This window comes from Podarcis gaigeae (genome assembly GCF_964106915.1).
Source record: "Podarcis gaigeae genome assembly, chromosome: 8".
Classification (NCBI taxonomy): Eukaryota; Metazoa; Chordata; class Lepidosauria; order Squamata; family Lacertidae; genus Podarcis; species Podarcis gaigeae.
In genome coordinates this window covers 70,950,711-70,971,553 of record NC_139684.1, presented here as the reverse complement: position 1 = coordinate 70,971,553, position 20,843 = coordinate 70,950,711, and the positions used below count along the sequence as shown (strand labels likewise).

Genomic DNA, 20,843 nt, shown 5'->3' with positions numbered 1-20,843 from the left:
TGATGAAGCTGCTGAAGGTAATGGGGCCCTTTATAGGTCTGGGTGTCCTTTTACAACAACAAATTGTCACTGTTTTTTGTGTTGAATATATGCTATATGGTAATTTATGGTAATGTATGGACCTAATAGGTATTTTGTCAAAGTAATTGTTGAGAAGTCCATGCAGAATGCAAAGTCCGTGCAGAATGTAGGCACCCTATATATAGAAATGAGCAAACCAGTGATATTTTAGGGAGCAGGCTAGCAGGCAGGGCCCATTACTTACATCATCAGAGCTTACACAACACAAAACACTGTTGCTGTATGTAGGTTTTATTTCATTTGTTTTTATCTTATATTTTGGAAATGTACATCCAGGGTTTTTTTCCCTTTAAATTTTTTGGGGGGCCCCACAAGAGAGTGTGGCACAAAGAGAAGGGGATGACAGAGGACAAGATGGCTGGACAGTGTTCTCAAAGCTACCAGCATGAGTTTGACCAAACTGCGGGAGGCAGTGGAAGACAGGAGTGCCTGGCATGCTCTGGTCCATGGGGTCACGAAGAGTCGGACATGACTAAACAACAACAACAAGAGAGTGTGGCCCTAAGCTATAGCTTGTTTAGCTTATACGTAAATCCGGCACTGTACATGTGGTAGATATGCTCCAGTATCGATAGGAACAGCCAGTGTGGTGGGGCAATGCTGCAGAGCTGCTCTCCCAACAGCTGTGTCACTGCTGTTTACCTGGACAGTTTGGAGGCAGGGCAAGGTGACATCGACCTCAAGGCTGCACAGATGCAGCAGTGCAGCATTGCTGCCAGTCCACCTATGCAATTCCATCTTCAGTGCCACGCCACCACCTACTTTCCAGGTAAGTAACAGCGATGCTGTTGTAGGGAGGGCGAGCCCTGAGGCACCACCCTATTGCAAATACTGGCTTGATGCCTGTTCAGCTCCCACATGAAAAAGTCTGGCCTAACATTCTGAGCTACACTGGGTGGTTGTAATAATAATAATAATAATAATAATAATAATAATAATAATAATAATAATAATTTATTATTATTATTATTATTATTATTATTATTATTATTATTATTATTATTATTATTATTATTATTAATACCCCGCCCATCTGGCTGGGCCTCCCCAGCCACTCTGGGCGGCTTCCATAGAAACCCAAAATACACTAAAATATCACACAGCTGGTTGACTTCAGCTGCCATTTTTATGTCCCACAATGCCCCTGATGTAGTATCGCTCCTTGTGGGAAAGAGAGGCACTGCGGGAAATTTAAATGGCAGCTAGACTCTGCCAGCCAGTGCTGCTTCTCACACAGCTGAGAGTACTGCTGATTTTTGCCTGATCATTGCTCGTCTTGAGCTGCTTCTTCAACTCTCAAGATCCTGATGTCTGTTTATGCTCCAAAACGACTTGTCTTTGTGTTATTTTATGATGCAGGGCCCAGAAGTAGTGCAATAATTGCAAAAGGGTTGATTTAATCTAATCTAACCAACAGTCTTTAATAACATGATCCACAATGCAAGCATGCAATTAAATCCAAGTAAGTGCGGGGTTTTTTGTATAAGAATTATTCCTATATTAAAATATAGTTTATTGGCCTTTGTTAATATGATTAGATTAGCTTTTTGTGGTTGCTGCATTTTTTTGGTTGTTTCAGCTCGTATACTAGCACATCCAGCCGATTCAGAAATGTGCTCTTTTGCACAATCCTTAAAATCTCTTGTGTGAAGAGAAACAGGGCGTTCCCATCCTTGCCATACATTTAAAGCAAATTTAAAGCACATGGCTTCCCCCAAAGAATTATGGGAAGTGTAGTTTGGTAAGGTGCTGGGAATGGTATCTCTGCAAGTGGCAAACTACAGCTCCCATTATTCCTTGGAGAAAGCAATGTTGTTTAAATGTAAAGCGTGAATGTGATTATATTGAGTTCTTCACCATTATGTGAGATATCCTCTGCAACTTGTCTTGATTCTTTTCACACAGCAGTTTGGATGCTAATTCAGCCATCCAGGTTTCCCCTTTTTAAGTAGCACATCTAAGCCCCCTGCCACGACTTAAGCAGCATATCTAGGTTTATATTTTCCCTTTACTGTATTAAAGAATAGCCCCATGAACAGTTGCCATAAAAACAGCTGCATAAGAACTCTGGAGACTTGGAGGTGGGGCGAAGCATGTTGGTGATTGTCACATGCACTAGTCAATCAATGCTACCCATAATAGGCTTTTCCGTACAGTGGTACCTCAGGTTAAGTACTTAATTCATTCCAGAGGTGCGTTCTTAACCTGAAACTGTTCTTAACCTGAAGCACCACTTTAGCTAATAGGGCCTCCTGCTGCTGCTGCGCTGCCGGAGCACGATTTCTGTTCTCATCCTGAAGCAAAGTTCTTAACCTGAAGCACTATTTCTGGGTTAGCGGAGTCTGTAACCTGAAGCGTATGTAACCCGAGGTACCACTGTATTCCAACTGATATCCTTTGAAACACATTTTCTTTGAATTTTACCTGCTGAGGTACTGCTTTGCTGCAATAGTGCTACTTCACAATAAAAGGAAATGGGTAATTAAGTCTTCTGCAGAGCACAGGAACTCATTAATCAAACAACAACAACAACATGCTGTCCATCTGACAGGATTGCCCCAGCTACTCTGGACGGCTCCCAACAAAATATTAAGAAGACAATAAAACATCAAACACTAAAAGCTTCCATATACACAGCTGCCTTCAGAGGTTGTCTAAAAATCAAACAGTTGTTTATTTCCTTGACATCTGAGGGGAGGGCATTCCACAGGGTGTGCGATTCCTGAAGGCGCAATTCATCAGTAATTCACAGACATATTGAGGCAATTGGAGATGGAGGAAGCTTCTAACGAAAGGCACAGGAGCCCTAAAATGCCTCAGTAGTTCTAGGTGTGTCCACACGGGATAAGCAGGCACTGCAATTGCAAGGTGGGAATCAGGCCTGAAAAAAGTCACGAGGATGGCCAGGTTACAAAGTGAATGATCCCTAGTGCAGCACTTCAAAAACTTTTTTGACTAATTATATTCAAGATTACATGTAGGGAAAATACATGTATTATATTATAGTACATTTAAAAGAATCAAGCGTCATGCTGTAGTACATCTTGCAGCATAATATTAGAACATAGAATCATAGAGTTGCAAGGGACCCCAACGCTCATCTAGTCCAACCCCCTGCAATGCAGGAATCTCAGTTAAAGCATCCATGACAGATGGCCATCCAACCTCTGTTTAAAAATCTCCAAAGAAGGATAGTCCACCACCTCTCACTGCTGAACAGCTCTTACTGTCAGAAAGTTTTCCCGCAAGTTTAGTCAGAATCACCTTTCTTGCAACTTGAAGCCATTGGTTCGAGTCCTACGCTCCGGAGCAGGAGAAAACAAACATGCTCCCTCCTCCATGTGACAGCCCTTAAGATATTTGAAGATGGCTGTCATATCCCCTCTCAGTCTCCTCTTTTCCAGGCTAAACGTACACAGTTCCTTCCCCATAAGGCTTAGTTTCCAGACCCTTGATCATCATCCTTCACACACTGTCCAGCTTGTCAACATCCTTCTTAAATTGTGGTGCCCAGAACTGGACACATTATTCCAAGCATGGTCTGACTAAGGCAGAAGAGAGTGGGACTATTATTTCCCTTGATCTGGACACTATACTTCTGCTGATGCAGCCTAGAATAGAATTAGCTTTTTTGCTGCTGCATCACACTGTTGACTCGTGTGAAGCTTGTGGTCCACCAAGACCCCTAGATCCTTTCCACATGAACTGCTAGTAAGCCAGGTGTCCCCCATCCTAGATTTGTGCATCTGGTTCTTCCTGCCTAAGTGCAGAATCTTACATTTGTCCCTATTGACATTCATTTTGTTAGCTTGTAACCAGTTCTCCAATCTGTTAAGATCATTCTGAATTCTGATTCTCTCTTCTGAGGCATTAGCTACCCCTCCCAGTTGAGTGTCATCTGCAAATTTGATGAGCATCCCCTCAATTCCTTCATCCAAGTCATTTATAAAGATGTTGAACAACAATGGACCCAGGACAGAATCCTGCGGCACCCCACTTGTCAATTTTTTCTTCATGATATACATGGTACTTCCCCCTCCCCTTTTATCTCCGACTCCAACCTGTCAAATGCATTATCTACCAGTTTTGGTTTCTCTTGGTTTCTCTTTTTTGTAATCATAAGTACAGTTCTCCACACTGGTCAGTGAACTCTGTAAAAAAAAAGACTTCTCAAGAAAATTCGACAGCATTATTTTGTGTATTCCTCCTACTGTACACATTTTTTTTTACAAGCGATTCCGCCTAATATATTTTCCATGTTATTTTCACTGATATACGCATTGTTAAATTTACCCTAGTATTTGCATTTTCGTAACACTTTTCTTGGCTGGAGAAGTGCATTGCAAAATTTGGGGAAATGTGAATTTCAAAGGATGACTGTGCTTTGGTTCGTATGTTGCTCCAGGAAGTACAAATTAAGCAGATTCATCTTTAAATGTGAACTGGACTGAATTTCTCCGCCATCCCCAGCTGAAAGACAGTGACTGGCCCAAAATGCTGGTGGGGATACTCTCTCTCTCTCTCTCTCTATATATATATATATAACACAGGTGTGGAAGTGTGGAGAACTGAATTTAAGATTAGAAGAACGAGAAACCAAGAGAAATCAAAACGGGCAGATTTGCCCATCCCCAGTTGAGGATAATTTTATTATGCTAGCACAGGGATGTAGAATCTGCAGGAGATAAATCTTTCAAACAAATAAATACATTAGCTGTGGCATGCAGAAATGTGTGTGCAATCTGAGAAGGCAAGCTAGATTTACAGACAGGGAGAGGAAAATAATACTGCCTTACCTTGCTGGATTTTTGTCAGATGTACTGAGATAAATTCCCACAGCCCACATAACACTTTGCGCATCATCTATAGGACCCCAAAGCAGATGTGCACAGCTGTGGGCTGCATACTATGTGCTGCATGGTTCATCCAGGGGAAAGATCGTCATTCTCATGCAGATGTTATACACCACCTAACAACTGAAAACACCCGGATCCCAGCTCTTTTTTCTACTTTCTACTTTCCCCACAAAAATATGTATTTATCTTTTTATCCGTTTCATAAAATTTATACACTGCTTGATTGCAAAATAACCTCAAAGCCGTTTACAAAAAAGGTTTTTTAAGAAATACCAATAAGAAAAATTAATAGCAGTTATCTGAGACTTTAAGAAAGTTTAAAAACCAACAGACTGACAAACAGATTAAAACTCGCATCAGCTTCCTAAACACCTTTCTATAGCATCAGCAGGAAACATTTGTGTGACTGTCAAGGCAAGCTAGCCTCCATCGTTTCCTGCTGTGCTCTGGTTGCCTATGGAATTCACACAACCACGAGATGTTACAACGGTCATCATGTTAGATGCCTTCAGATGCCTAGATTATTTTTTTAAAAAACCTCCCCATAATAACGAAGGCGGTGGCTTCTGTGATGGTCACCTTAGCTCTTCTGCATCGTCAGGACCAGGAGGAGAAGAAAGTGTTTGGCAGGGCAGGATAGCATCATAGCAGGGAGATGTGGGCAACTATATATACTGCGCAAAGGGTGGAACAAATTGTGAACTGGAGGCAGACCTTTTTGGAGATCTTTCTCTCCGGGTGGCCTGATTCCAAGCAGTGCTAGAAAAGGAGCCTGACAACGGTTGCAGGTGCTTTGGAGATCCCAGTACACAAACCAGAAGGAGCAGGATTGCTCTGATAGTTGTGCATGGTAAGAAGCCCAAGGGAGTTGCCCTCCTTGTCTAAACATGTGTGATGGATAAACACAGGGCGATTGATCAAGGGAAGATGGGCAGATAAGGCACATTTGACTCATAGCCCAGGCAGCAGCGGCAGCAACCGCAGACACATCTTCTTACTGCCGAATCTCTGCGGCTGCAAGGGCTTCTTTCCTCCCAGGACCTGCAGGTGACTATGCCTTTGTGTGAGTGAGGTGAGGAGCTGGGGGAAAACCCAAAGGCAGCAAGGCGAAGGGTTGAGGGGCCCGTCCAGGCCAGTGCTTTCTTGCGGGTGTATTTTGCAACACGTTCTTGACACAACTGTAGCATAGCTGTCAACTTTTCCCTTTTCTTCCGAGGAATCCTATTTGAAATAGGGGAATTTCCCTTTAAAAAAGGGAAAAGTTGACAGCTATGAACCGTAGTGCATTAGTGGTGGGTTTATTCTGCTTCTTGCAACTCGAATATGCATTATTCTGAGATGCTTCCCCAATGCCACCATATCATTATTGCTATTTGGCGGGGGCATAGTGCAACAAAAGTGGGTTCAGGGACATTTTCTCTCTCTCTTCCATCCCCTGTTCTACAAAAAGAAAAAGAATAGAAAAACTCCTGTGGTTTAGAGAGAATAATACTGTTTGAGAAATTCAAGCATTCAAAACATTTGCTGTAATTTCACACTGAGAAATGAATTATCACTTGGAATAATCCCAAACACACACACACACGCACACACACACGCACACACACACACACACACACACACACTGTAAGACGGCAACTTGTGTGGCTTTAACTTTACACACATGGCGAAAAAGGCAGGGAGGTTGAAAAATGACTTTGAACCCAATGGGTTCAATAAGCGATTTTGGCTTTAGGTGCAATGCCTGGAACTTAATGCCTGTGTAAGGTGCAGGCTTACTGTGTATAAAATCTTGCTTTTCGCTTAAAAGAGGGCAGAGCAGTCAGGAAAGGCCAACCTGATAGTTAGAGATAATGCAGGACTTTCAAATGCATATTTCTGCTATTTGTATAATGGAGGCTCCTGCATAGAGGGCAAATAAAATAAAACCAGCATTTTTTATGGATTTCTGCCAAAAGATTTGACATATCCCTTTACTGCAATTTCAAACGATATATTTGGAATAGAGCTGTGCCAAAAATGTCTCCCCCCCCCCCCAAAAAAAAAAAGAAATTTCAACCATTTGCCAGGGCGGGAGATGAAACTCTTCTGAAAAGTTGTGGTGGGTGAGGGGGGAGAGATGTATCTGAAATATTGAGGAGGATGTTGTTTCTTACTACTGTATATTTAATCCTAGGATATTTCCCCTTGGTTTTTTTTAAACTTTCAGATTTATAGTTAGATGTAGGCAGGTTGGCATGGCAGGGCCAGAACGCCTTGGAGGGCCTAATTAATCCCACAAGCCGTAGATTCCCTCATGTGAACCTGCTTGGATTTTGAGATATTCAGGGGAGTCTCTTCTCTCAGCCCTGACGCCCTCTCAGGTATGACTGGAAGGGACGCAGGAAGTAGCTTTCTCGGTAGCTGCGCCCAAACTTGGGAATTCCCACCCTAGATACGTACGTCGGACTGGCTCCCTCCCTGCTGTCCTTCCACTGGCAGGTGAAGACCTTATTTCAACAGGCTTTTGAGAATGGACTGCTTTTCATGAAAGAGCTGGTTCTGTGCTGTCTTTATTGTAAATATCTGCATGTTTTTAATAGATATGCTTCATTTTTTAAAAAAAATATATTGTTCCCCCACCCCATATTTTTAGCTGTTTTTTCTTTTATTTGTAAACTGCCTCAAGTACCTGTCAGAGAAAAAGGCAGGGTATAAATAGATATAATTTAAAGAAATAGCCTTTGGCACTCAAAGCTGAGGGAAGTTCTCTTTGCAGCCACTTTCCAGAGGCACTTCATGGGATATCTGGGGAGTTATAGCATGTTGCCTCGCTTTGTGTTGCTCCCAAGGCATTTTGGGGTTTGTGGTCAGTAGAAAGCGGTGCCAGGCTCTCCCATCTACTTCCTGTCCACTGCAGAAGTGGCAAATCACCTCCCAAAATGTTTCATGAGGAAATGTCCCCCCCCCCCCCATTTTTCACAGGGAAGGGCAAAATTTCTTTTTGAAAAAAGAAGGGATCTCATCTCAGCTTTGCTTTGGAGATGAATCCTCTTTTCTGCTTCCAGCATTTTGATATTTATAAGACTGACCTCAACCCACCCACGATCCTGACCCCTTGCTCAGAGCTTTCCCTGTTTGTAGTTAATGTCTTCTTCCTTTCCTTTCTTTGTGGGCCTTTCCTTTCTTTGTGGGCCTTTGTGTTTGACTCATCAGCCGTCACTCAACGGGTCCCACAAGCACTTCCATGGTGTGGGGATCTTAGGCTGGTATTCAAAGCTAGTCCTACTCAGAGCAGACCCGCTGGTGTTAATGAACTTAGTCTCATTCACTTCCCTTTGGTCTACTCTTGAGTAGGGCTGCAGCCACTACAGTCCTTAGATGTCCTGCCCTGTAATGTTTCATTCAGCTGCTGAGAAAGAATGATTTAAAAAAATGTTTTCAGGCTTTGCAAGTGTTCGCTCCCAACATTTCTTTCTTTCTTTCTTTCTTTCTTTCTTTCTTTCTTTCTTTCTTTCTTTCTTTCTTTCTTTCTTTCCTTCTGTGGCCAGGGGGTCTCATTGTTCAGAGGGCAAACATGGAGCCAGATGTGGTGTGGCTCAAATTTGGTGGCTCCTCCTGCTGCTGCTGCCACCACTGGCTGGGGGCAGCTTTTCCCGTCTTTTCCTTGCACATCAGGAAGAGAAGGAGGACGGAGGTTGCCAGCCACTGGGGCCTCGCTGCCACCACGTTCGGTTCCACACACCCTAGCTTTGCACCTCAGGACATTGTGTGATGTCATGCACGTGACATCAGAACATCATGTCAGGCCCCCACAATGTTTTTGAGACTCTGACACCTCTGCATCCTACATTTCTTCCATTATGAAACCCAGCAAGGCATAGATGTGTTTCCCAGAATGTCTTCCATCAAGGCACTGTTCAGACCCAGACCCAACTAGCTTTTCTGCAAGGTTGTGGCTTCATGTATGGGGTGTGGGTCTTTCCTGGTTTTTACCCTCCAAATGCTGTGCGTTGCTTCTTGTTTTTAGCAGTGGAACATGTCTCTCCCAGTCGGAAAGAAACCTTGACTCACTTCTGGAAGAAGGCTAGTCCTACTCCTTTGCATTAAGTTGGGATGGGGATGCAGGGCCATTAACGCAGCACCATGTTGAGGGCAGTAGTGGCCCCCTGCCTCTGTCCCTTCTTTCTCCCCAAATTCAGATGTGTGAATTGATGCTCACACTTTGTAATTAGTGCCTTGCTCTGGAGCACAGTGATGATAAGATAACTGGATTGAAGCCAAAGAATTCAGATATAATTCAAGCAATTCAATTTAGCTGGGTTGTAGATCAGACTGTGTTTATCTGGTAGTGTTGACATTCTTTTGTATTTAAGCCAAGACAGCTGCAAAGTCATGGGGGCCCAGAAGTTGCTAGAATCATTCAGCTTGCCATTCAGAAGCATGGCAAAAGCCCCTTAACCTCAGTCTCTGCTGGAGGACAGCTCAGACTGGCATAGTAAGGACCATGCCAGGACCAAGGGTCGCAGTCAAGAGCTTCCTTCCTCCTGATTCCAGGGGCTGAGCATCAGCAGGCTGGTTGTGTGGGCGGGTGCAGAACCCACATAACTGGATCCTTCTGCTTCTAGACAATGTCAAGGAAGGTGGGGCCAGCTTGGATTTAAGGGTGATGAATTCGGTGACAATAAACTGCTTTCGATCCAACAGCACCGCCAACAACAAGACAGACACATGCAGGTGGCATCTACTCCCTACAGGGCCATGAGGCTTCTGGCGATAGTGGTTCTTCTGCTGACTCTTACAGGTAGGGAAGTATCACCTGGGCATACAGCTGAAAGTATGGCTTGAAGATCAGGGGTGAGTGCGTGTCCTTCCTTCATATTGCCAAAAGTGGTCCTGAGGAGATAGGAAAATCTCATGCTTTCTGCAGCAAAGCACCACCGCTGGTGCCCCTTTGTAGACTACCCTCCTTTGTCCTTCTTGCATTATCATTTGCTTGTTTGTTAGGCACCAGGCAAAGAAGACCTTTTTGTTCTCCCAAGTTCTCTCCCACATCACCTTTAGTGCTTTTACAACCTTCTAAAGGCTGCTGGACTCCAACTCCCATCAGCCCCAGCCTAGTCAATGACTGGGAATGATGGGAGTTGTAGTTCATCAACATCTGGAGGGGGGCCAGTTCCTCATCCCTATTTTATACCTTTGCACTTAATTATTCCTGTCATTTGCTTTACATTTGTTCTTAATTGCTGTGCTTGCATTGGCTTTAGCTGTTTAGACTTTTAAAAAAATAATTGTTTTTGGAGGGTGTTATCGTTTAAGCTTTGCATTGTATTTTGTCATCAACCCAGATTATTATTATTATTACCTCAGCCACCCTGGGCGGCTCCCAGCAGAATAGTAAAAACATGGTAAAGCATCAAACACAAAAAACATCCCTATACAGGGCTGCTTTCATATGTTTTCTAAATGTTATGTAATTACTCATCTCCTTAACATCAGATGAGAGGGCATTGCACAGGGCGGGTGCCACTACCAAGAAGGCCCTCTGCCCGGTTCCCTGTAACTTTGCTTCTCGCAGTGAGGGAACTGCCAGAAAGCCCTCATAGGAGGACCTCAGTATCCGGGCTGAGCAAACTCGGGGCTCATCCAGACTTCATTTTCTGCCGCATTTCTAGGCACAGGTTCGAGCTTTAAAGCTCCTTCTCCAAGCACTTTTTTCTTTTGCCCCAGTGTTTTCCCCGTGAAAATCCGCTGTTTACAGCTGAATCAGACCAAATTGCTGTTAGTTCCAATTCAGCCTTAAGGAGCGGGTTTTCCTGGGGAAAATAGCGGAGCAAAAAATAAAAGGGCTTGGACTTTGAGCTTTAAGGTGCATATCTGTGCTTAGCAAACATGAGGCAAAACGGGCGTGTGGATGAGCCTTTATGTTTATGAAGGCAGTGTTCCATAAATGTAATAGATACCGTATTTTTTGCACCATAACACTCACTTTTTTCCTCCTAGAAAGTAAGGGGAAATGTCTGTGCGTGTTATGGAGGGAATGCCTATGGGTGGCATGCCTACGGATTTTCCTCCTCTAAAAACTACGTGCGTGTTATGGTCGGGTGCGTGTTATAGAGTGAAAAATACGGTAAATGGATTCTGAAGCACTGCCTTAGGATTTCTATAGATTCATCTGGGCCAGGGATCAGGGATTTCAAACCTGGTGACTCAGTGTAGTCTATCCAAGCCGTGGGACTTTCTACAGGTCATGTCCCTCTCGCTAACCCTGCTCCTGGAGGGCTTTCGGCTGACCTGGTTGTGTCCTTGTTTGCCTGGATGAAGAGAAGCATACATAGAGGGAAGTGCAGACACAGTTGACTTTTGCAAGGCTGGAAAAATTGCCCTCTACACAAAGCACGGAGTCGCATCTGTAACTCCACCCACTTTCGCCTTTGGCCCCAACCACCAGCAGCATAATGGCATACATGGAAGGCTGACTATGGGGGATGCAGACCTCAGGCTGAAAGAGGTTCCTCCCTCTTTTAACTAAGCTGGGATCCTTGCCGCTTAGCCAGTGTGATATCACTAGGTATGGTGGAAGCTATCTCTCACCTTGGCTGGTTTTCCTCCACAGTGGCTGCACAGGATGAGTCACGGATCATCGGGGGCCAAGACTGCGCCCTAGGCGAACAGCGCTACCAGGTTGTCCTCTCCAATAGCAAGAGAAATGGGCCAGATATTCTGTGCGGAGGCGTTCTGATAGACAAGTACTGGGTTCTTACCGCTGCTCACTGTAACCAACAGGGGTAAGGAAACTCAAGATTGCTGATCCTGGGAGAAGGGCAAGGTGGGAAGGGCTTTGGGATTATTGCGTGGACAGGCGGAGTCCCCAGATCCCGAGCTGTCCCTCCCGTCATGTGGAATAACGACTCAAGACAACGTGCTATGGGATTAAATTGGCCACAACTTTATTAAATTTCAAATGTGGGTAGACCTTGGCTCAGGCATTGGGCGTTCTCCCTCCCCAGTCCCCAGCCGGGGACCTAGAGAGCTTCAGGGTTATCCAGTCTGTGCGGAGGCATCCTGATAGACAAATACTGGGTTCTTACCGCTGCTCACTGTAACCAACAGGGGTAAGGAAACTCAAGATTGCTGATCCTGGGAGAAGGGCAAGGTGGGAAGGGCTTTGGGATTATTAGCATCTCTGGAGCGGTTTTAATGTTGCATTGTAGCCAAAGTTGTGGAAATGGAAGGTGTATCTTGCAGGGGAGCTTTCTGTTCACTTCCTTCCCTCCGCAACCCTCTTACTTGCCCCTCCTACTGCGGTACCATACAACTCAGCCCACAATGTTCTCCTGTTCTTATTATTAAATAGGTATCAGACTGCGACCTGAGATGTCTAGGAAGTTTGCAGGTAGACAATCCTGTAAATACACAAAATCTAACCCAGCCACCCCCAAAAAATAATTATCCAAAGGGATCTTGGTTGACCTTTTCCCACTATCGGTTTCCCACACAAACACAAACACAGCAGGTATTGCTCCAGAAGCCATCTTGTGGTTGTAAAATGAAACGGTGGGACTTTCAGGGCTTTAATCTCAGATGAGTGAGTGGGAAGGAAAATGGTTTTTAGGTGTGTGTGACACTCCAGTGGTCTCAGATCTTGGCTGCATTTGGATGGTCGTGCCTTAGGAACCCTTCAATGAAATGTGAAAATATCCAATCAAACCATGGTTTCCTGTGTTGCCCAAACCAAGAAACTATGCAACAAGCTGGGATATTAAACCACAGTTTAATATCCTGGTTTGAACAAAAGCTCTTAAGTATAGTATTCTGCTTTGAATTAAAAGGAAATCATGTTTAATTGGTGGCTTCTGGATGCTATGAAGAGAAGGGAGAGGGGGCCACATTGCTTTGCTTTTTTTTTTTTTTTACACCTCAGCCTATTAAAATTAGATTAAATGTGGCTGTTGTGGGGGAGGAAGGGAAAGGAGAATGTTAGCCGCTTTGAGACTCCTTAAAGGGAATGAAAGACGGGATATCAAATCCAAACTCCTCTTCTTCTTCTTCTTCTTCTTCTTCTTCTTCTTCTTCTTCTTCTTCTTCTGTTATCCTATATGTCTGGAATTAAGTTCTATTGAAGTAAATAGACCTTCTTTCTGGTGCATTGGGGCAGGTGACAAGACCACCTCATCCCCCAACCAATGTATATAAAAAGATTTATAGGCCGCTTAATGACAAAACTCTCTAGGAAAAATGTAAAAACAACAACAACAAAGTATACACACAATAAAACAAGTAAAAACAAAGATGATTATAACAAACATAGATGACTAAATTATATGCCTGAGTATATTCCATTCTGTTATTTAATGTGGATAGTAGCTTCCTATAACTATTAATTGTTCATATTGTTAGGTTGTTGTTGGTAAAACAGAAAGGAGAATTCCCTGGATGCCTAGATCCAGGTGAGAGGGCCTCAGCAGAGATTTGAAATAACAAAACATGTGGCAAAGCAAAGCATGAAAATATAGGTTGTTAAGACTTTTAAAATATCCCCTTCTATGTTTCTTCCAAAGCTCCCAACTTCCCTTAGCATAGAAAGAAATCACACATTTGGTAAATTTAAAGTCGTTTACTTACAAACTCTTCAAAGGTCAGATTCTTGAGTTTGTCTGCACAGCAGCAAGAAAAGACAGGCAGCATACCTTAGGCTAGTTTCAAAGTGATAAATGTTTCTAAGTTATTTGTATAGAAACACAAAGATGGCTTACTAAGGCTGTGTGGTCTAAGTTTGCAACATCCAGTTTAGACATCCTTACTGGTAGGTTCACATGGTGGAAAGTGGGAGAACAAAGAGTTTGGTAATCTGTGCTCCCAAGGTGATGGAGAGCGACCTAGCTAAGCCTGTCAGGACAACTTACTCTATGGTCTTAACCCCTTCATGTATTAAGCATGTTGGTTATATGAGGCTGATTTATCCCACACATGTGACGTTTTCCTCCCAATCACTATCTTCTCATACCTTCCCCTCCCTTAATCCAGATTTTCTCATAACAGGGATGCTCTGAAAAGGGGAAGGTATAAGGAGATCTGGACAGAGGGAAGGGGAAGTGTGGGGAGGCAGTGATTTGGAGAAAAACATCATGTGGACAATGGAGAATTAATAGAGGCACAGGAAGCTTGCTTATACACTTCAAACAGTATGGATGAGACTACATACAAAGAACAGCTGTACATGGCATAATCTTTGATTTATTGGGATCAGCTGACAGTCGTAGAATATGCCCTCCATCTGTCATAAACAAGAGAGCGAGAGCATTCATGTCAGAGCGAGGAGGGTCTGTCAATTAACCAGGAAGATGATGCCATCATTCCTGCTCTGAAAAAAAATGCCCTTCCTCTTCACCACATTCCTATCCTGCTGCATCTTGGTCAAAAAGGATGATGATGCATTTGGAAGACAAGTCTGGCAGGAAACGGTTTACAGAAGACCTCACCATGTTTACCTTGGAGAGGGAAGAGGATTACAGTTTCCTAAGACGCTACCATAAAGGGAGGGTGACTGTTTTAGCCTTTTAGCTGGTTACCCACAAGGAGACAAGGAGTCTTGGCGCCATCCCTTCCTCTCCTATTGCCTCACTGGAGGGCCTTCCATGAGTCAGTGTTGTTTAGTGCTCAGATACTTCATGCATACGTAGTCATCAGGTAATCTGGACAGAACAGTAATCAGAGCAGTAATCTTGCAGATCATCTTGTAAACTGAGCAATTTTTTTAAAAAAAGTTGCTTACTCATGGAAATGACTCAAAGCAACTTATAAACACACTTCTCATGAGCCTGCCCCAACAGCAACAGCGGTCCAAGGAAAAAGGATCCAGAAACCTTCTCACTTAACAAACATCCTTAAAAAGCACTTGTCTTCCTTTCCCCATGGAAAATATATCCTTATAGTTTCACTTTTTAAAAAAAGTGACTCTCATTAGGTTTTTCAGTAATGAAGTCTGAAGTTCCACTTGATTCATTATTATTATTATTGATTTGTTAAATTTACATCCTGCCTTTCCTACAAGGAGCTTTATATTATCCTCACAACAATTCAGTGAGGTTGTTTGGCAGAGAGACACTTCGCTTCATGGCTGATTTGGGATTTTAAACCTGTAAATACCACACCAGGCTTGTGCTACCTATAGATAAATCTATCTATTTCTCTATCCCATGGGAGAGGAGGGGAAGAGGGTGTGGTAGTGAAACACTGGTACTGAACACATTACTTTGTGGGGAAACTGTATTGCAAAATCTGGAGGAAAATGAATTTTGAAGGATGACTCTGTTTTGTTTTGGTTCGGTGCGTTGTTTCAAAAACTACAAATCAAGTAGATTTGCCTTTGAATGTGAACTAAACCAAACATGCCCACCTTTTATTAGAGTGGAAACCCACCCTTCTTCCCATTCTGAGCAGAGGAGAAGTGCAAAGAGTTTCTCTCTGTGAGCAAGAGGCCACCATTTTGTGTTATGCTACACACCCGCACGACAGCCATTTTGTAACTGACACTAGATTATCTCCAAGATCTCTTCTAGCTCTGATTCTGGGGTGTTATGGAAAGGTCAAGCAATTATCCTATTATTGTGGTTGAAATGCTTCCTCTCTGAGGTTCAGTGCCCTGTGATTTAAATTTTCGAGGAGAACAGGCCTACTCCTCTCTGTGGCATAGCTGTCAACATTTCCCTTATTCTGAATAGGATTTCTCGCAAGAAAAGGGAAACGTTGACAGCTATGCTGCTTAGCTGGCCACGTCTACAAGAGATGGCTGCTCTGTGAGACAGGACGGTAGTCTAGATGGGTCTTTGGAATGGTTTAGCAGGACTCTTCTCAGATTTATGTTCTCACGGCTTTTCTTTCTTTTCTTTTTCTTCTCCCCCTCTCCTTCCTGTTCTCATCCTATGCAGGGTCATCCACACAAGGATGGGTGATCACAGCCTCAGGGCGAACGAGGGCTCGGAGCAATGCATCACATCTGCACAGAAATTCCCACACCCCAACTACAATCCCACCACACATGACAGCGACATCATGTTGATACGACTGAGCAATCCCGCCTTCATCAATGAATATGTCAGGCCTATTCAGCTGGCTACCCAATGTGTTCAGCCTAACACTCGGTGCCAGGTGTCAGGCTGGGGGACCACGACAACCCCTCAATGTACAGTAGATAATTTTCAATACATACCAGGGGCATGGATGTGGTGGGTGTAGAGCTGATGGCTGCAGCCTGCTCATGCAGTCTCCATCGCCACATTTTCCACCTGCACAAAGCATTATACCTCTCCACTATTTCTCATTCGTATTTTCTCTCTGTCCTTTGCGCAACTTTTAAATTTTCACCCTAATTGTCACGCCCTGCCCCAGATCTCCAAGTATTTCAACGTCTGTCGCCCAGTTTCATTTTGTTTCTAAGAATAATCATCAGTTAATCACTGGGGTTCATTAAATGTGTGGAAATTTGCATGTGGGTAGAAAAACGAAAGTAAGCAGCATACTTTACAAATTATGCATGAAGCTGAAGAGGTATTCTCCTAATAGGGGGATTCCCTCTTGAGAGCATTCCATCCTACGATTGTCTCTTAAGATGCATTCCCTCCAAGATGCATTCCATCTAGAGAGAAAAAGTATTCTTTTCCAGGAGTCCTCCTTAAAAGAGGAGGCATCCCATTCTGTGATGGGCATTCTTCACCTATGTGAAAGTAAAGTGTGGTGCCTCTTTTAAGATGGTGGCTGTCATCTGCAGGTTTTTTAATTAATATGTGTAGTTTTTTAAAATGAAAAATATGCTGGGTGGTTTTTTGTTTTTTTTAGTAAATTAAACTTTTTCTTCATCGTGTAAACTAATGGATCAATTAGCCACAACGCTAATTATTTCCCTTTCATATCTTCTATTAAAGGGAAGTTTTCCTTCTGCACATATGTTTTCCCTCTGCACATAACTGTTGCATTATAGGGAAGCATTGCATCTCTTTCTACACATAACTGTGGCCTTATGGGAAGTCTTGCTATGGGAAGTATTGCTTCTTTTCTCTTGCATTCTGGGAAGTCTCGCTTATAATCTTCTCTCATATTTCAGAGTGCTTCCAGTCACGAAGGGGTTATTTCAGTGCTGTTAAAGAGTCCAGATTCAAATTTACCCAATGCAAAAAACAAAACAAAAAATCCTTCTTGGTGACAGGCTCTGATTTGCTTTGCTTCCCAATTTCAGTTATAGTTTTTGAGGGTCATCAAAGCCTCCAACTCGCCATCTTGGTACCAAGTACCCTCTGGCTCTTGACGTTATCAGTCATCTGCCCTAGGTATGCAGTAGAAAAAAGAGAACCAATATCCTGACTGATCTTCAGAAGAGAATGCCAGCATTCCCTTTTAGGGAAATTGCAAATATATATATATATATATATATATATATATTTGCTTTCGTAGATTTTCACGGGTACAGGAATGCAGGTTTTGGTGTCCTCGGGTGTCTTCCCGTGTAAAAGTTGGGGTGTCTAGGCGACGTTTCGACGAGGTCTCACTCGTCATCTTCAGGCTGGTGCTTTCGGCTTCTTGTTACTGGAACAGAGCGGGATCTCAATGTTTGAGTTCCTATAAATACTGTAGAGGGGGTGTGGTGTCTAGCCTCCAATGTTCTGGGCAGAGAGGAAGTTCCCAGGCTAGTGTGCCTTTTCTTCTTTTGTTCCTTAATTACTTGAGAGATACCTTGAGTGATTTCTTGAGTGATATCCTGAGTACCACTTAGGTGGGTCATTAGGTGTGGATTAGTTGCTAAAGTCTTTGTGTCTTGACCTCTTGAACTTTGTGAAGAGTTTTCCTGAGAAGATGGCTGTATTGCACTTAGTTGTGCTTTGGCTTGGCTTCGTGTATAGGGGCGAGCTGTGGTTTTGTGGCTTGTGTCAGCCAGATCTGTGTAGGGATTGCAGGGGGGTGCAGCATCCGGAGGTGCCACCATGGATTGGCTACTGGATGGTGTCAGTAATTCATCTGTGGAGAGGGTCTGGGTTTGGGTCTGGTGTGGTTGATTGGTGTTGGCGTTCTGTGTGCCTCTGGATCTGGTGTCAGTTTTTGTGGGGAGGGCTAATTTCCAGATGTCTGGCAAGCGGGATGTGTCGTCACGCTTGTTCATGTTGTGAGGGTGTTTCTCTATCTCGATGGCTTCCATGATTATTCTCTTGTGGTGATGTTCCGTGTTAAAGAGCAATTTGGAATCTGCAAAATTAATTTCGTGTCCTGTTTCTTTCATGTGTTGGAAAAGAGAGGAAGTTTTTTCTTCTTTTTTGACGGCATTCTTGTGTTCTGCGATACGTGACAAAGACCACTTGACAACTGAGTTACAGAATCTCTCAAATGTGTTAATTGCCAATGGATACCAGCAAAACAGGATTACGAAGCTAATCCAAAAGGAAACACCCCCCAAAAACCAAGACACAGAAGAAAACAATGGCATGGCCCTCCTTCCTTATATCAAGGGCACTACAGATAAAATTAGCAAAATCCTCCATAAACACAATATCAAAACAGCCTTTTGCACCAACCAAAAAATAGCCAATATCCTCAGAAACCCCAAGGATAAAATCCAGTTGGAAAACCAAGGGATCTATGAAATACCCTGCAAAGTCTGCCCAGCCACGTACATTGGACAAACAAACAGACGAATAAATGCACGTATCGCAGAACACAAGAATGCCGTCAAAAAAGAAGAAAAAACTTCCTCTCTTTTCCAACACATGAAAGAAACAGGACACGAAATTAATTTTGCAGATTCCAAATTGCTCTTTAACACGGAACATCACCACAAGAGAATAATCATGGAAGCCATCGAGATAGAGAAACACCCTCACAACATGAACAAGCGTGACGACACATCCCGCTTGCCAGACATCTGGAAATTAGCCCTCCCCACAAAAACTGACACCAGATCCAGAGGCACACAGAACGCCAACACCAATCAACCACACCAGACCCAAACCCAGACCCTCTCCACAGATGAATTACTGACACCATCCAGTAGCCAATCCATGGTGGCACCTCCGGATGCTGCACCCCCCTGCAATCCCTACACAGATCTGGCTGACACAAGCCACAAAACCACAGCTCGCCCCTATACACGAAGCCAAGCCAAAGCACAACTAAGTGCAATACAGCCATCTTCTCAGGAAAACTCTTCACAAAGTTCAAGAGGTCAAGACACAAAGACTTTAGCAACTAATCCACACCTAATGACCCACCTAAGTGGTACTCAGGATATCACTCAAGAAATCACTCAAGGTATCTCTCAAGTAATTAAGGAACAAAAGAAGAAAAGGCACACTAGCCTGGGAACTTCCTCTCTGCCCAGAACATTGGAGGCTAGACACCACACCCCCTCTACAGTATTTATAGGAACTCAAACATTGAGATCCCGCTCTGTTCCAGTAACAAGAAGCCGAAAGCACCAGCCTGAAGATGACGAGTGAGACCTCGTCGAAACGTCGCCTAGACACCCCAACTTTTACACGGGAAGACACCCGAGGACACCAAAACCTGCATATATATATATATATATATATATATGGAACAAATTAGCATGCCCTGTGTAGTCCTGCAAAATGGGTTGTGTTCAATGTTAGTCCTATACTCAGAGTAGACCCACTGATATTAATGGCTATGAGGAACTTCGGTTCATTAATTTTGATGGGTCCAGTCTAAGTAGAAATTGGTGGGATGCAGTCCAATGTGTTTATTTACCTGTATACAGGTAGGTGGAGCTTCAACATTAAACTACCAGCTACACCAAACGTCCAAAGTTTCACTGCTCCAGATCTCCTGGCCTGCATCTATATATTTATTTGCTTGAAGTTAACAGAACACGATGACTAACAATCAAAACCAACAGTTATTTATATTTTTGAAAGTTGCTTGTTCACTATGCCTCTTGAAATATTATAACCACATTGAGCATGGTGGCTCCTGAGATCAAGCAGGTTCTTGCCTCTGTTCGGATACAGTTGGATGCCATCTTGAAACAAGGCTGAATCTTTGAAAACTGCATTGATTTTAACCCCTGATTTCAAAACTGCTCTGATTATTTGGTTTCTTACCATTCCCGAGTAATGCCATATAGGAAGTCGATAGTGAAATATAAAACGATCCACGGGTCAACTTAGGCTGGGGCTCATGATAAAAGTGGTGGCTTTTTCTCCAGTGTCGCCAGCACCTCCATAAAACCATCGGTGTTCTTTGTTTGCAGCACAGTTTCCTGACATCCTGCAGTGTGCCCAAGTCTACACAATTTCAAATGAAGAGTGCAACCAGGCATACCCCAATGGTATCACAGAAAACATGTTGTGTGCTGGTGTGAGCAGAGGTGGCGTAGACTCCTGCCAGGTGAGAGGCTTTCCCCTATTGGACAAAACCCCCCACAAAATAATAAAGATGTTTGCCAGAACACCAGTTCAAAGCAGTTTCAGGTGGTCCATCCCTGGGCCCTTCAAAATGGCGCACAACGTCATCTTCCACCCCTGGTGCCCACCAAGGCCCCTGTCATTTTGGGGAGGAGAAGCTGAGGGAGTTTTGGCTTTCCTTGTTGTTGTTGTCCTTTACTCGTTGCTTTATCTTTTGATTCAGGAGTTTGGGATATAAATAGTCTAAATAAGTATATGAATAATTCTGCTCGGCAGGGCGACTCCGGTGGGCCCCTGGTGTGCAACGGGAAACTCGAAGGCATCGTCTCGTGGGGGATGCAGATCTGCGCACAGTCTGGCAAGCCCGGGGTCTACACAAAAATCTGCCGATTCACCGACTGGATTCAGAGCGTCATACGGAACAACTCAGTCAACCGTGCTGCAGACACTTGTTAGTGCCATGGGGAGATGCTACCGCCCTGGGACCTTGATCTCAAAATAAAGATAAGAAAGCCGA

General features: G+C 43.6%; 1 protein-coding gene across 5 annotated transcripts; it reads left to right on the top strand.

Annotated features, from left to right (window-relative positions):
* Positions 1 to 5,763: 5,763 nt before the first annotated feature.
* Positions 5,764 to 20,843, top strand: LOC310849942 (trypsin-like). 5 transcript variants are annotated; one of them, XM_083750964.1, is made up of 6 exons: positions 5,764 to 5,787; positions 9,624 to 9,720; positions 11,533 to 11,704; positions 15,848 to 16,101; positions 20,173 to 20,309; positions 20,603 to 20,843. In XM_083750964.1, the coding sequence occupies exons 1-6, from the start codon at positions 5,785 to 5,787 to the stop codon at positions 20,780 to 20,782; spliced, it is 843 nt and encodes a 280-aa protein (XP_083607090.1). In that variant the 5' UTR covers positions 5,764 to 5,784; the 3' UTR covers positions 20,783 to 20,843. The 5 variants fall into 5 exon arrangements, with proteins under 5 accessions (XP_083607090.1, XP_083607091.1, XP_083607092.1 ...); XM_083750965.1 differs by lacking the exon at positions 5,764 to 5,787 and adding an exon at positions 5,837 to 5,984; XM_083750966.1 differs by lacking the exon at positions 5,764 to 5,787 and adding an exon at positions 5,877 to 6,009.

What these genes read in the sequence shown, in the direction of transcription:
- LOC310849942 (XM_083750964.1), top strand. An exon ending in TCTTCTGCTGACTCTTACAG is followed by an intron (nt 9,721 to 11,532) that starts GTAGGGAAGTAT and finishes TTTCCTCCACAG; the next exon opens with TGGCTGCACAGGATGAGTCA. An exon ending in GACCACGACAACCCCTCAAT is followed by an intron (nt 16,102 to 20,172) that starts GTACAGTAGATA and finishes CTTTGTTTGCAG; the next exon opens with CACAGTTTCCTGACATCCTG.